Raw genomic sequence first — 17,404 nt, 5'->3', positions numbered from 1 at the left:
TTACAATGGCATTCTTCCAGTTGGACTGGACATGAATTGCAGATACAGGTAGACTAAGCTCACTGTAAAAACTGCAGTGTTAAAACTGACACCAATTGGTGTTCATAGAGGACCACACCCTGAGGTGTTAAAATTACACCCTAGAGATCAAACATAACACCAAAGAGTGTAAATGTAACAACAAAAGGTGTTGTAATAACACCTATAGGTGTAAGACTAACACCACCAATTTAACACTGGTGTAAAATAACTGGTGTGGTTCTCTATGTACACTGGTTAACACCACAGTTTTTACTGTGAGTAATTAGGACCATTCTGGTTCAAAATAAAACTCACCAATCTGTGATACATGCTGGGTGGGAATGCATGTGTGCACTGTTTATAAACATGGAGGGAGGATGGAACACTCAATCTTGAAATGAACATATTCTGTCTTGGTGTGTATTGATGATGTATGATTTGAATTCCAGGATGCATGTATCAATATCAATCCATTCATTTTTGTGTCAATCGTGTGAAGATTTCATTGTACGTCTAGTTTCTTATCTTCATGGAAATTAAGTTAATAACACAAAAAAAAATTGAAATGTAAAAATGCATATTACATGCATGTAAATTCAAAGTGCTTTCTTCTCTCTGTAACCTCTCAATAGACTTTTTAGGTAAAATACAGTAGTACTGTAGTTGCAGCAAACAATTATTTCATGAGAAAGTCTCAATAAATCATGGTTTCTTGTCAAAATATTATTACACATCTAGATCTGGTTTATTATTAATGTAAACTTATCTTTGTAAAATCATAAAATTTTAACTCAAAATCGATAATGCTGATGACACTAACGCAAAAAAGTATATGTGGGACAGTGTATTAATATTAGTCCGAAAAAAAAACTTAAATTTAATGGAATTTCGTGCCTATTTTGCTCATTTCTCAGCAATTACGCATTTCCTTCCAGAGTTATTTGGTGATAATTTCATTGGATTCTGTTTGAACTCATTTTGAGATCATTATCACAACTGGAGGGTGTTTCACAAAGATTAAAATATGACCAAGGTATTAAAGTCGCACTTAAATACCGAGTTGCGTACAGTATGGTCACATTGGTCTGATTGTATCATGATGACGCGCACAACTGCATATCAATGAGAACGGGTGTTGCATGTCATGTACGGGTCGGTATTTAAGTGTGACTTAAGTCATGCTTAAATCTTTGTGAAACATCCCTGTGGTATTTATCTTTGAGTACATGTACTTGCAGTCGATGATGAGTTTCAATATATCGTGATAATGTTCTACTTAGAATGACACTCAAGATGCAACTCGTGAGTGGTTGTCAATTTGCAGTGCGACGAACCGTTCGGATCGTGTCCATGGAGAATGCATGCGTGCAGCAGCTATTGCATTGGTAACGTGAGCATTGTTTTGATCAAGCTCGGGAATGCTAATGATCATTGGTAATAATAATGTCTGACTCATGCGTGGGAGCCCACTGGACTTGGCTATATGTCTTCTCTGTTAGTATTCAGTCAAGTGCACCAGAGGAGATCTGAGCCCTGTCTTACAAATAATAATAGTGGTCTTTATTACTAGGCATCAAAAATTTCTTGGCAGCCAATGGCTGAATTATAAATGTTTAAGTACATAGTAAAAAGATTCACATATTGGGCACTTCACAGTTTACAAAATTATGATATATGATTAATCAATATATTTACAAGAAAGGGCGGACTCCATCCAATCTTGCAATGATAACTAGAAAAAAAGAGGAAACTTGTGATTGGTAGTACGGTATGAGGTTGATCGTAAAGCAGTTTGAAAAAAATATTTAACTGACAGAAAAAAGTGAGACAAAGGAGAACAAAGCGTATCCATGGGCACATTTTAGTGGGATTATTGGTATTTGGATTAAATTGGGTAAATGGAAAGGTTTTAAATATACAAAAGGCGCCTTGCAGCAAAAAACAGTTGCGATTGATGGATCAATCGCAACTATGGACAGCCAGCAACGTCTGCATGCTTGTTCAAAATATTTTCTACATGTAGCTATGATGTATATTCATGCATAAATTGTTTTCCTAAAAATTTAATACCGTGCTTCTCTTTGTTTACAAAGGACATTGTACAAGTTTCCTGTGGAAATATTTATGACACTGATGGATTTCCATAGAGTTACAGTGATTGGATCAATCGTAACTCTTTGTAAGACGGGCCCCTGAAATGTGGGGGTGATAATGTTGCCCCACTGACGTGAAAACTGGACACTTTAAGCATTATTCTGTTGCATTTCTAATTTTATTTTTTTCACAAAAAACCTAAGCTCAGGGTGCTACATAAGCACTTGCCCAATTGCCCAGGGCAAGTTAAAGTTAGAGTCGGGCAAGTGTTTTGAATTAAAGACCAAAAGTACTTGCCTGAATTGGGCAAGCAAAATTCTCACAGGATGACCAAAATAGGGGTCGATGATATGAGATTGACCTGAATTTTGGTCATGGCAAGCAAGATTAAATCACTTTTGAAAAAAGAAATGCAATAAGAGAAAAAAAAGGTAAATATGTTTTATAAAACTGTGAAACTTTCTTTTGAAGAGGTAAAACTTTTTTTCAAGGATTTTTGGGGCAAGTGAAATAGATTTTTAGGCAAGTATATTCCAAACTATTAAAAAAAATTTACTTGCCGGACTTGGCAAGTGCTTCTAAAAAGTTATGTGGCACCCTGCTAAGCTGCATACATAGTAATATTCTCCAGGAAAGGAGTTTCCTCAGAGTGAAAATACCTTTGGGTTTTTAAAATTTTTTTTAAGTATTACAAACTGAAAATGATGAATCTAATAAAAGATGAGGTGCACCAATTCGACATTGCACCTTATTCTATGCTTGTGCTTGCTATAAAACTTATCTCATTTTATATTTGTACTTGTGAGAGTACAGTCCTGCATCAGTGCATCCCTCTAGAATATTATGCATATGATATGCCTATGTCTGTAGTACATACATGTATATTGCTATATTTTTTGTTATCACTGTACTCATTTTGCAGTAATATCAATTAGTGTACATGTATGAAAGTAAAACTGCAAAATTTCAGCTTAAGAAAAGGTTTCATTTTTTAAAATCATTACTCAAGTGTAAAAATGAAACCTGTAATTAACACAAAGTACTTGTCTGTGGCTTCTTTTTATAAATAATCACATTCCATGAGCATTATGTACTTTTTGACTGCGAGGCAACTGAAGCACAAGGTTGCCATATTTGATGAATTGTGATCAAATCTGCGATGCTTGGTTTGGAAAAAAAAGCTGAAAAGAGAGAAAAATTGGAAGGGAAGTCATAAGCATGATGATGAGGCTGATGATATCTCCCTGATTAGGTATTCTTTACTGTAAATATTCATCATCAGAGACCTATACGTGCCTCGGCAAAGATCAGAGACCGATAAGCAATTTGAGACAATTTGCCCATTTTGATCAGGATTTATGATAATATGGGATAGTGATCTGTACACTGGGCTTCCTTTGGTGTCTGTCCATGTGGATACACTGGAGAGTTCTTGTCTATGGGAAGCATTGAAATTTCATCTCTTCTCATTTCATTTGCAATATCACTCTTAGCATATCGCATCTCATCAGTGTTTTTATCCAATAAAGTTGTAAAAATTACAAATTTGATATTTAAAATGAGATGAGCTCAGATTTTGTCACTCCTCTAATGCACATGTACATTTTATGTCTACATCGCATTACAAGTAAAACATGTATTATTTACTACTTTACATTGCATACAAGCTTTTATTTTTTTCCCGTTTTTTTAAGTTTTATTGTAAAAAGATATGTTGTCTGAAATATGAATGTATGATAAGATATCCACACATTTGCAGGGACGTGCATGCAAACATGTTTGTTTAGAAATTTCCTTCATAATTTACAGATCTGGCATACTGCTGTATGATGCATGTTGTGCAATATAAAGGAAAAACTCAAGATTTAGGAAACTCAAATGTGCACTTTTATATTAATAAGGAAGAACATTAGACAACTCCAGGGCCAAGTGTCTTAGATGTCAATCAACATACAAACATACAGATTTATGAGGAAGATCTATTATCATGTTGATACAATCAATGATACATTGTACATTGATCATGTAAATCCCATATGAATATGCCAATGAGGAACAAAATAAATAAAAGGAACTTCCCGTTAGCTGTTTTGTCTCAACACAAACTCTTTCAAAGCATGTGAAAAATCAAAACATGCAATGAAACATACCCTTTCTCCAATATAAAAATAAAAGTAAGATGGGGATTTGCACTTATTTTTTTTACAAAATGCATTGAGTAAAAGAATCCTCTCACAAAGCATAGTTGTTTAGAATTATCATTATTTGTTTGGCGTCACCTACATGTATGCCTTGGAGGTGAAAAGCAAACTGAATCACTATGACCCTCAAGTCTTCACTCTATTGTTTTTTAATGTGACTGAGGTACATGTAAAATGCGTATATCTGCCCCGCTGACGAGTCACAGCCCATGCAAAGGACGTATCCCTGCCCCCCCCTGACAAGCTTTTTTTTTTTTGCTTGTCAAATTTTGGGGCGGACGAATTTGCCTCCCTGTGAAAAATCCTTGGTACGCCACTGCTCCTCCTCCTTCACCTCTTCCTCAATATTCTTTTATGACAAGACACTGCCTCCTTCAATTCTGAAAATAATCACATTGTGTTGTTTTGAATCAAAATCCTTTGATTAGAACCATGAAAGGAAATTCATGCCTTTCTAGTAATCATGTTACTTTCATTGTGTTTTCTCCTTTTATTTTGTTTTACAGAGTATTCAAGAAATCAAGCCCAAATGGCAAGGTAGGAAAGTTTTCCATTTTCCAATTTCCTTATAGCCTCGAGCACCCTTCTCATTCTCTTTGTCTTTTTTTTCTCTCTCTTCATTTGCTAAATTTGTATGTTTCTCCTTCTTTTTCTTCTTTTATTTATTTTTGCGGGGTAGGAGTGCCATTTTTTCTACCTCCATTTAACTTTTTCTACCCTTTTTCATGTTTTTCTTCTTTTCCCTCTTCCTTTTTGTCTCACCTGCATAGCAGAGTGAGACTCTATAGGCGCCGCTTTTCCGACGGCGGCGTCAACATCAAATCTTAACCTAAGGTTAAGTTTTTGAAATGACATCATAACTTAGAAAGTATATGGACCTAGTTCATGAAACTTGGCCATAAGGTTAATCAAGTATTACTGAACATCCTATCAGAGTTTCATGTTACATGACCAAGGTCAAAGGTCATTTAGGGTCAATGAACTTAGACCATGTTGGGGGAATCAACATCAAAATCTTAGCCTGAGGTTAAGTTTTTGAAATGTCATCATAACTTAGAAAATGTATGGACCTAGTTCATTAAACTTGGACATAAGGTTAATCAAGTATCACCAAACATCCTGCATGAGTTTCATGTCACATGACCTAGGTGAAAGTTCATTTAGGGTCAATGAACTTTGGCCGATTGGGGGTATCTGTTGAATTATGATCAAAACTTTAAAAGTTTTTGGATCTGATTCATGAAACTTGGACATGATAGTAATCAAGTATCACTGAACATCCTGTGCAAGTTTCAGGTCACATGATCAAGGTCAAAGGTCATTTAGGGTCAATGAACTTTGGCCGAATAGGGGGTATTTGTTGAATTACCATCATAACTTTAAAAGTATGTTGGTCTAGTTCATAATACTTGGACATAAGAGTAATCAAGTATCACTGAACATTCTGTGCGCATTTTAGGTCACAGACCAAGGTCAAAGGTCAATGAAATTTGGCAATAATACATGTAGGGGTATCTGTTGAATTACCATCATAACTTTGCAAGTTCATTGATCTGACTTTTGAAACTTAGACGTATCACTGAATATCCTGTGCAAGTTTCAGGTCACATGATCAAGGTCAAAGGTCATGTGAGGTCAATGAACTTTGGCCACATTGGGGGCATTTGTTGAATTACCATCCTATCTCTGTAAAGTGTATTGGTCTAGTTCATAAAACGTGGAAATAAGAGTAGCCAAGTATCACTGAAAATCTTGTGCGAGTTATAGTAGTTTTCAAAATCAGCACTACTGCTTTGTTGAATCGCGTGATGCAGGTGAGACGGCCAGAGGCATTCCACTTGTTTCCTTAGCATTTTTGTATATTTCATCCTCCTTCCCCTTCTCCTCCTCCTTCCCTTTCCAATTCTCCTTTTCCTCCTCTCCCTCTCCTTCCTCCTCCTCTTGTTTGTCTTTTTCTTCTTTTGCTTCCTCCCCCTTTTCTTATTTGTTATCTTTATCTTCCTCCTCCTTTTCTTTTCTTCCTCTTCTTCCCCCTCCTCTTCCTCTCCTCTCCCCTCCTCCTCCTCCTCCTCCTCCCCCTCCTCCTCCCCCTCCCTCTCCCTCTCCTCCTCCTCTTCCTCCCCCTCCTCCTCCTCTTCCTCCCCCTCCTCCTCCTCTTCCTCCCCCTCCTCCTCCTCTTCCTCCCCCTCCTCTTCCTACCCCCTCCTCCTCTTCCTCCCCTCCTCCTCTTCCTCCCCCTCCTCCTCTTCCTCCCCCCTCCTCCTCCTCCTCCTTCCTCCCCCTCCTCTTCCTACCCCCTCCTCCTCTTCCTCCCCCCTCCTCCTCCTCTTCCTCCCCCTCCTCCTCTTCCTCCCCCTCCTCCTCTTCCCCCCCTCCTCCTCTTCCTCCCCTCCTCCTCTTCCTCCCCCTCCTCCTCTTCCTCCCCCTCCTCTTCCCCCTCCTCCTCTTCCTCCCCCTCCTCCTCTTCCTCCCCCTCCTCTTCCTCCCCCTCCTCTTCCCCCCCTCCTCCTCTTCCTCCCCCTCCTCCTCTTCCCCCCCTCCTCTTCCTCCCCCTCCTCCTCTCCCCCCCCTCCTCCTCTTCCTCCCCCTCCTCTTCCTCCCCCTCCTCTTCCCCCCCTCCTCCTCTTCCTCCCCCTCCTCCTCTTCCTCCCCCTCCTCCTCTTCCCCCCCTCTTCCCCCCCTCCTCTTCTTCCTCCCCCTCCTCTTCCTCCTCCTCCTCCTCTTCCTCCTCCTCCTCTTCCTCCCCCCTCCTCCTCCCCCTCCTCCTCTTCCTCCCCTTCTCCTCCTCCTCTTCCTCCCCCTCCTCCTCTTCCTCCCCTCCTCCTCTTCCTCCCCCTCCTCCTCTTCCTCCCCCTCCTCCTCTTCCCCCCCTCTTCCCCCCCTCCTCCTCTTCCTCCCCCTCCTCTTCCTCCTCCTCCTCTTCCTCCTCCTCCTCTTCCTCCCCCCTCCTCCTCCCCCTCCTCTTCCTCCCCCTTCTCCTCCTCCTCTTCCTCCTCCTCTTCCTCCCCCTCCTCCTCCTCTTCCTCCCCCTCCTCCTCCTCTCCCTCTCCTTCCTCCTCCTCTTCCTCCCCCTCCTCCTCTTCCTCCTCATCCTTTTCCCCCTCCTGGTTGTGATCTCAATCTTATGACCTATTTATTTTAAAAGATTGTATTTGAAGTAAACATTAATTACATGTAGAGCAGTTCAATTCTTTCTTCTTTCTCTGAGAATAGAAAATGGGATTGATAACTCTTTTGTTAACTGCCAGTCCGTTTTGGGGAACCTTTCATTAATTGTCTATGACTCTTCAGAAGTAGGCAGAGAATTAGATATAAAAAATATGTATTTTTAGATTGTAAGTCATTAGAGATATGATAAAAAAGTTAATGTGGCTCCTGACAAATTGCCTTTGAAATAAGGAAATAGGTTCTCTACATATATGTCTTTAAAGTTCAATTTCCTTTGTGCAGGGGTTCAGTTGAAGTCAATATATTAATGCAGATTGCAGTTATTAACAAATTGGTTGTATATTTGTCAGCTATAATGGAAGTTGACATGATGTAGACTTTCATGCTAGAGTTGCACCTCTGCCTTTTATTTGGTGGATTCACATTATGGTGCGCCACCTATTGGTCGCAGCGGACAGGCCAAATTTCGCAATGCCTCATGGGAAAAAGTCGGCATGTGCTGAGCACACTAGTGCATTATGGCCTACGACCAATGCGGCTTGGCTGGTTTGCATAAAATTATTCTGTTTACGAGAGTCTAGGAAATCAGAGAGGAATTTACTGCAGATTTCTTTGAAATTTAGACCGTTTTTGGTGAATTCTTCCTCCATCTATCATATGGTTTTCATTTTTGAAGCATCTTCACACCAGCACCATGCCCTGGCTGTGCCTCGCCTGCGGGTGACGTTGACCCAAAAGTTGGAAATTGGCCTATCCGATGCCAACCGATAGATGGCGCACCGTATTGTAAATTGACCAATTTGTAGCCATGCTCAAGTGGAATTAACAATTATTAATTATATGCATTCAAATCTGCCTTATTATACAGAGAATAATTTTACTTCTCAAATATGTATTATTAGTATTTATGGTTATTGACTTTGTGCAGCAGTCATAAGAGTGTGTGGAGCAAATTGTGATGCGATACCTGGAAAATGATGCTGTCATATTGTTCGGAACTGGTTCCAACCAGACTTTGCAAATACTGAAATTAGTGATCAAACTCGGCCCTTACTGCGTATTTATTAAAAATGCACTAGCAGAAATATGGTCAGTGTTTGTGAAAAGTATTCCTATGGGCAAAGCCCGGGGAGGGCAACATGGCAAATTTTTTAATACCCTGGTCGTCTTGGATTGAAATTAGCAAGCGAAATATGACATTTATTTACTGTTATCTGGTAAACTGCATTGTTTAGGTAATAGTTCAAATAATTTTTTCATAGGACTGTGGAAAATATACAGTACATGTATGCAATTTTATTTAATATTTCTCCCACTTTTTCCAATCTCGTACATGCCAAATCTCGCTGTGTGCTCAAAATTAATGCTACATGCATTCACAATTAATTCATGCTAAATATCAACCCTTCTCAGTTGGTTTCAAGTTCAAAGTTAACACATTTTGTAATAGATATCAAGCATTCAGATGGTGAATACAACAATTACTGACATGTATCAATACCGATCAGTCTGGATTTATGACAGCTATCTGTGATTCCGATCTTCTCTGTATTTTATCATTTCCTCTACATTTTATCTTTTTCTGTTTTTATTTTTCAGATCACGACATATCTTGGCAAAAGAGATTTTGTCGACCATCAAACACACATCGATCCAATCGGTAAGTATAATTTCATGTCATTTATCGCCTCTTGAGATGAATCTCACAAGATTTTATTAATAATGTGATTTGATCATTTTCTTGTAAACTCAAAATGGGTGTTTGAGAGCTATTGAAGGTAATCTGAACTGTGCATCCAAACCAACACCCTACACCAGAACCAACTCAGCCAACACTAACACACAACACCAGAACCAACTCAGCAAACACTAACACCCTACACCAGAACCAACTCAGCAAACACTAACACCCTACACCAGAACCAACTCGGCCAACTCTAACACCAGAACCAACTCACCTAACACTAACACCCTACACCAGAACCAACTCATCCAACACTAACACCCTACACCAGAACCAACTCGGCCAACTCTAACACCAGAACCAACTCACCTAACACTAACACCCTACACCATAACCAACTCAGCCAACACTAACACACAACACCAGAACCAACTCAGCTAACACTAACACCCTACACCAGAACCAACTAATGCACATCCAACACCCAAAAATGCACCCAACTCCAGAACCAACTATGAATTACATTTCCAACACCCAGCACTATTACACCCTCCACCAGAACCAACTCTAAACTCGAAATCGCCTAATACCCTTCTCTAAAATGTTATCTCAACTCTAAATGTCAAGTCCGCCCTTACAAATAATTGATTAAAATAAACAGAGGAAAATCTTAACTCTGGAAATTTCATTAAAGGACAAGTCCACCCCAACGAAAACTTGATTTGAATAAAGAGAAAAATTGAACGAGCATAACACTGAAAATTTCATCAAAATCGGATGTAAAATAAGAAAGTTATGACATTTTAAAGTTTTGCTTCATTTCACAAAACAGTTATATGCACATCTCGGTCGGTATGCAAATGAGGGAACTGATGACATCACTCACTCACTATTTCTTTTGTATGTTATTATATGAAATATGAAATATTTTGATTTTCTCGTCATTGTCATGTGAAATGAAGTTTCATTCCTCCCTGAACACGTGGAATTCCATTATTTTAACATTTTGTGTTTCAGGCAAGGAGGTCCTAATCATCGAATTCGTAAAAATTGAAATATTGTATAATTCAGACAATAAAAAGAAATAGTGAGATCATCGACTCTCTCATTTGGATGTAACTGGCTCGTTCAAGTAACTTTTTTGTTAAAAATAAGTGAAACTTTGAAATGTCATAACTTTCTTATTTTACATCTGATTTTGATGGAATTTTCAGCATTGTGCTTATCTGATTTTTCTCTATTGATTCAAATTAACATTTTTCTGAGGTGGACTTGATCTTTAAATTCAGATGAAAAATGAAGTTATGACATTTAAGGTTTCACCCATTTTCTCAAAACGGAGTATTCATGTAATATCCAAGATCCATTTGTAAACACAAAATGGTATGTAATGTGCTTTACAGGAGCTGAATATTTATTTACTCTTCAATCTTTATCTTTTCCCCACAGATGGTGTGGTATTAGTAGACCTAGACTACTTAAAGGAGAGGAAAGTCTTTGCCCATGTGCTAGCAGCATTCCGCTATGGCCGGGAGGATCTGGATGTCCTTGGACTGACCTTCAGGAAGGATCTGTACTTAGCATCGGTCCAGGTCTACCCCAAGCCCACAGAGGAGGAGAGACCGCTTACTAGACTCCAGGAGAGGCTTATCAAGAAACTAGGGTCCAATGCATATCCGTTCTACTTCGAAGTAAGTTGTTGCGGGTCTGAGCATTTCACAATACATTGGTCTCCTCAGTACATTGTCATGCGAGGCCGGCCGAATTAGAAAAAAAAGAATTAGAGAAAACTGTAGCAAGACGTCGTCTCTATGGCAAGCCATGATGGACAAATGGCTGATTGGACAAAATGTAGAACACCTGGTATTTGCCTGTTCACAGATTATTATTGCCCAGCTTGGATTTCCATAGAGATGACGTCAAGGTGGAGTTGTCCCTGTTTAATGGTTCGTAATCAGTTAATGAAATATCAAAGATATATGGCATCAAATGCAGGTTGCACTTATATCTTGCAGGAATAATATGAATGAGTGAAGTCATAATAAGGACACAAATGTAATGATATGCTTGAATTATGGAGCCGAGGCTGGCATATATTTGAGTTTCAAGTTTGGAAGATCAGAATATCTCCACATGGCTCGAACTTAGACCAAGACTAGCAAATGCAGGGCCTGCAATATAAGAAAAAAAAACCCTGTACAGTGTTGGCTCAGTTGGTAGAGTGTCCACCTCAAAACAGGGAGGTCAGGGTTCAAACCCCGGCTGCATCAGACCAAAAGACATTAAAAGTTGGGAGTTTCCATGTTTCCCTGCTTGGCGTTCAACATTTAAGGGTATAGTCTCGTCAATCTGCTGCTGCACACTGGCTACGGGGCCAACGATCAATAAAGCAAAATGAAGTTTCGGAATATTTCTATTCTCAGATTTCTATTTCGTTCAATAAAATATGGATTTTCATAAACCGATCATTGAAAATGGATGAGAAAGCAAAAAAGCTTAATTTTTTCGATTGCATTCCCTTCATTTGTTTTTGCTTAATATTTCAAATTTTACTTATCTTAAGTTTTTTGAATGTCTGATTTTTGTGTGTGTCCCTTCTCCTTAATTGCTGATTACTATTATTTTGAAGGAAATTTCAGACTTTACAAACTCTGCCTTTTATGCGGTTGTTTCATATTTCACACTCATGTATTGTCATTGTAATAATCTAATGTCTTTCTATGTTATGATGTTTTATTCTGAATTATAATTAAATGTATTGTTTTTGTATTGTGTTGATGTTTCATTTTTTGTGAAAATTAAAATCAAATTAAGTCATTTTTCTTGTCATTGTCAGCTGCGGTCAATTCCCCATCATCGGTCACACTTCAGCCCGCACAGGGCGACACAGGCAAACCATGCGGTGTGGACTACGAACTCAAAACATATGTTGCAGGTAACGATAACTTTGCTTTTATTCATGAATAAGATCTGGGCCTGATTACGAAAAGTTACGATTATTTCAATCAATCGTAACTATGGAAATTCATTCAGTTTCATGATTTTATCTACAGAAAATTTGCAAATTGTCCTTTGTAAACAAAGGAGATCACACCAAATTGTCAAGAAATCAATGAATTTATGGATATACATTCATATCTAGAATTTTTGGGAACAAACATGCATATTATTCTGTTTGTGGTAACTCCCGTAGGAACTCCGCAGGACAGCATTTTTTGCTGGTAAACGCCAAGCTGGTATATAACCAATTACCTTGGAAAATTTTACGTCTAGGTTAATCAGTCATAGTGGCTGACGGAATAGACGACAGACATCACTCTTGGGCCTTTTTATCAAAGTGGAGACAATGGCAGAGTGGGGATTTGAACTCACAACCTTGCGATTGTATGTTGACTTTGCTGGCTTTCCATAGTTGTGATTGATTGGATCAATCACAACTCTTTGTAACACCCCCTGGTGGGTGTTTCATAAAGCTGTTATTACATGTAAGTTACGGGTGACTTTACAAAGTACTGGTGTTCCTTTGTTCGGAGATAAATCCACACCAATGAAAACTTGGTGCTCATAGTTGGGTACTAGGTAGGATGTGGACATCAAAGTGATTAGATTAGCATGTGTGCACTGATAAATGAACGGTTGCCTGGCCAGGATACTCCCCAGGGAGTGGAGATGGTGTACTTTATGTGTGGAATAGTGATGGATCCTATAACTGGGGTCGCTGGTGTAAAGCACTAAAAACACAGTGTATGAAGCGTTCTATAAATGTAACTTATTATTATTATTATTATTAATAATATTAATCATTATTTTTATTATTATCATTATTATTATTGTTATCATTGTTCTGTAGAAACAATGGACGAGAAACCACACAAGAGGAATTCAGTACGGCTTGCCATCAGGAAGGTTACCTACGCCCCAGACGTACCCGGCCCACAACCCACGGCTGAAGCACAGAAAGAGTTTGTTGTCAGTCCAGGAGCACTCCACCTTGAGGCAACGCTCGATAAAGAGGTGTGGAATGTTGGCAAGCATGATGTCTCGATCACACTGGCGAAACCAAATCTATTACATTGGTTCTAATGACATAGCATAGTAGCATCCGTTGGTTTGCAGTAGTGGATCTACCGGGGGGGGTAGAGGTTGTAACCCTCTCACAAAAATTAATTAATTACCAATATTTTGTGCTTTTTCAATTTACTCCTGACCGAAATGACCTCCATTTTAAAGTGAAAACCTCTTTAGTGTCAAAATGACCTTGATTTATTTTGTCTTTTTCATTTGTTTATTTTTTTTGGTCGTCAAATTGCTCGGTCAAACCCCTCCTTGGATAAAAGCTAGATCCGCCACAGGTTTGGGTTTGGTTATGTTGTTGTGACTGAAACATAATGTATGATCATCCAGGTCAAAGTCTTCAAATTCTATTTTTTGTCTTGTTGTGTTTTTAAATCTCTCATAGATATCAAAGGGGGGGAGCTCTGTAGATTATTACTTCAATCAAGGTTGACCAGTTGTCATATAATCATTTGAAGCTTAGAATCTGTTATATCCGACTAAATGCGAAAACAAAAACGGGGGGGGGGAAGTTCTATATGTTTTAAATTCAGTCAAGTTTGCAATATGTTGTGTAATCATTTTGAAGCCTAGAATCTGTTTTATCAGACTGAATTTGAAAGAAAAGGATATAAGTTCCCAGTTGTGTGCAATATACTACGCATAATCACTGCATTAGTCAAATTATCAGAGGATGCACGCGACTGTGTTTTAATATAATTGCATGTTAATATATCATATACAGGGGCCTCGGAATGGTTTTCAAAGTGGGGGGGGGTGAGCCAAATTCGGGGGGAGGCTGTCCATGCGAAAAATCACAATGACATGGTCATTTTTACGTTTTTGTACATGGTTTTGGAAAAAAGTGGGTAGGGGGGCTGAAGCCCCCCTGCTTCTGCGGCCCCTGATATAAATGTCAGCATTTAAGTATGACTCTATAAATTAGGGTACAGTAGATCAGAGATATTTCCCAAACAGAGAATTAATTGTATTCTCATCTTTTTGATTGGTCTGAGAGCATTTAACATAAAGAAACACTGGAGGATTCAAAGCAAAAAAACAATGATGAGTGGATTCCTTTTAAAAGCAGCAACGAAAGGTGGCTATGAATTTTCATTCATGTGTGGATCGTTGTGGCCCAGTGAATTAGTCTCCAGACACTGAAACAGAGGGTCGTGTATTCAAATCCCAGCCATGGTATCGTGTCCTTGAGCAAGAAACTGATCCACATTGTGCTGCACTCGACCCAGGTGAGATAAATGGATACCTGGCAGGAATCTATTCTTTGAAATGCGTGTGCTGTAAGTAATTACAGCTGCTTAGCTAAAGCCAAGGTAATAATATCCAAGTCGTTTGGAAGCGCATAGAGATGTTAATGATCATAATGTGATATGTTCTATACAAATACTCTTCCTTACTGTTCAAATACCTTCCATGTGTTCTTTTTTTCCAGATGTACTATCATGGTGAAAGCATCGAGGTTAACGTCACCGTGGCAAACAATTCAAACAGAACGGTGAAGAAAATCAGGGTGTCAGTCCGGCAGTACGCAGACATCTGCCTCTTTTCAACAGCACAGTACAAATGCCCAGTAGCTTGCGTAGAAGCAGAGTAAGTCATAATAAAAGTTGGTCTGTCAATGTCCAGTAGCTTGCGTAGAAGCAGAGTAAGTCATAATAAAAGTTGGTCTGTCAATGCCCAGTAGCTTGCGTAGAAGCAGAGTAAGTTATAATAAAAGTTGGTCTGTCAATGCCCAGTAGCTTGCGTAGAAGCAGAGTAAGTCATAATAAAAGTTGGTCTGTCAATGCCCAGTAGCTTGCGTAGAAGCAGAGTAAGTCATAATAAAAGTTGGTCTGTCAATGCCCAGTAGCTTGCGTAGAAGCAGAGTAAGTCATAATAAAAGTTGGTCTGTCAATGTCCAGCAGCTTGCGTAGAAGCAGAGTAAGTCATAATAAAAGTTGGTCTGTCAATGTCCAGTAGCTTGCGTAGAAGCAGAGTAAGTCATAATAAAAGTTGGTCTGTCAATGTCCAGCAGCTTGCGTAGAAGCAGAGTAAGTCATAATAAAAGTTGGTCTGTCAATGTCCAGTAGCTTGCGTAGAAGCAGAGTAAGTCATAATAAAAGTTGGTCTGTCAATGCCCAGTAGCTTGCGTAGAAGCAGAGTAAGTCATAATAAAAGTTGGTCTGTCAATGTCCAGTAGCTTGCGTAGAAGCAGAGTAAGTCATGATAAAAGTTGGTCTGTCAATGCCCAGTAGCTTGCGTAGAAGCAGAGTAAGTCATAATAAAAGTTGGTCTTTCAATGTCCAGTAGCTTGCGTAGAAGCAGAGTAAGTTATAATAAAAGTTGGTCTGTCAATGCCAGTAGCTTGCGTAGAAGCAGAGTAAGTCATAATAAAAGTTGGTCTTTCAATGCCCAGTAGCTTGCGTAGAAGCAGAGTAAGTCATAATAAAAGTTGGTCTTTCAATGCCCAGTAGCTTGCGTAGAAGCAGAGTAAGTTATAATAAAAGTTGGTCTGTCAATGTCCAGTAGCTTGTACGAAAGTGGAGTACATGTAAGTCACCATGAAATTGTGTTTGTCACATGCCCGTTGTTGGTAACGAAAGTTGTAACAATGAAAGTTGGTAACAATGAAAGTCAGCCAGTCAAATGCTCAATAGTTTGCGTAGTTTGCGCAAGTCATAATGATAGTCAGTCTATCTAATGCCCATTGTGTACAATGTAGGATAGGAGTAAGTCACAGTGAATGTCTGTCAAAATCTTATCACTAGCTTGTGTAGAAACTGAGAAAGTCACAAAGAAATTCAGTCTGTCAAATGCTCAGTAGCTTGCGTAGAAGCAGAGTAATAAACAATGAAAGTTGTTCTGTAAAAGGCTCTTTAGCTTGTGTAGAAGCGGGGTAAGTCACAATGAAAGTCAGTCTGTCAAATGCTAAGTAGCTTATGTAGAAGCGGAGTAATAAACAATGAAAGTTGGTTTATCAAATGCCCATTCTGTAGAAGTGGAGTAAGTCAAAATGAAAGTCAGCCTGTCAAATGCTTAGTAGCTTGCTCAGAAGCAGTCACAATGAAGTCACAAAGAATTTTGGTCTGCCAAATGCCCTGTGCTTTGCGTTGAAGCGGAGTAAGTCACAATGAAAGTCAATCTGTAAAATTCCATGTAGCCTGCATAGAAGAGGTGTACGTTACTATGAAAGTCAGTTTGAAAAATTTCCTGTAGTTTGCATAGACATGGTGTAGGTCAATGAAAGTTGGTCTGTCATATGCCCTGTAGTGTGCGTAGAAGCGGAGTAAGGGTCATTCCATCTGGATTCATCCATTTGTTACACCCGACCCTCTCAGTTTATGTTGAAATTTGGTACACATAAAATTCCCCTTGGGCTTAGGACAAAAAAAAGTGAGAGTCAGTCTGTCAAAAGCCCAGTAGTGTGCATAGAAGCAGTTACAAGTCACAATGAAAGTCAGTCTGTCAAATGCAAAGTAGGTTGCATAGAAGCGGAGTAAGTCCCTATCAAAATCAGTCATTTGAACTCATTTTGCGATTGCTGTTAAATACCAAAGCTGGAATTGATGTGTAATCCTTGTAGTCCCTTATATAATCTTTGATGTAATCCCTGACATTTTTATCATTCATTCCCACAGAACTTCAGAATATGGTCTGCCACTCAAACCTAGCCAGAAACTAACGAAGGTATTCTGTGTCAAACCGTTACTTGATGACAATAAAGACAAGCGAGGGCTGGCGTTAGACGGCAAGCTGAAACACGAGGACACAAATCTTGCTTCATCAACACTGTAAGCTATATTTTCCTTAGAATTTTTTTTCACAATCTCAAAATTTTAGCTGTTTTGATTAGCTTCATTTAAGATTACATCCAAATGTACGATGGAAGTCTGCTGAAGTTTTCATCCTTGCAGGTGAAAAATACCAAAGATTTGTAACTTCCCAGGTGTAGTTAGTGATACCCAGTAGTACGAAATTCCTTGGCTGCTTGAGCGCCAAGGTGGTCCAGCTGAACCCAGTGTATTAATAGTATTATCATCCAGTGCGATCTTGTTTGGAACAGTGTTTGGCCACCCTACTCAAATATGATGTTGTGATTATTATTTGCAAGTAAAATTTAATGATTGCGAAAAAAATGACGTATTGTCTTGCCATCACACCAATCAGATGAATGTTATATTAA

The 17,404-nt window shown here is 39.0% G+C and overlaps 1 protein-coding gene across 1 annotated transcript in view; it reads left to right on the top strand.

Moving 5' to 3' along the window:
• The window catches only part of LOC121430114 (beta-arrestin-1-like), a 47,378-nt gene that overhangs the window by 16,775 nt on the left and 13,199 nt on the right, over positions 1-17,404 (top strand). Inside the window, exons 2-8 of the mRNA XM_041627392.1 lie at positions 4,823-4,853; positions 9,084-9,144; positions 10,618-10,863; positions 12,005-12,103; positions 13,019-13,182; positions 14,675-14,832; positions 16,860-17,012. Coding sequence (XP_041483326.1) covers positions 4,823-4,853; positions 9,084-9,144; positions 10,618-10,863; positions 12,005-12,103; positions 13,019-13,182; positions 14,675-14,832; positions 16,860-17,012 — 912 coding nt within the window. The remainder of the gene's footprint in view (positions 1-4,822; positions 4,854-9,083; positions 9,145-10,617; positions 10,864-12,004; positions 12,104-13,018; positions 13,183-14,674; positions 14,833-16,859; positions 17,013-17,404) is intronic.

This window comes from Lytechinus variegatus, chromosome 16, assembly GCF_018143015.1.
Source record: "Lytechinus variegatus isolate NC3 chromosome 16, Lvar_3.0, whole genome shotgun sequence".
Classification (NCBI taxonomy): domain Eukaryota; kingdom Metazoa; phylum Echinodermata; class Echinoidea; order Temnopleuroida; family Toxopneustidae; genus Lytechinus; species Lytechinus variegatus.
Note: the sequence above shows the minus strand (reverse complement) of the source record. Positions and strands in the feature narration are given on the sequence as shown.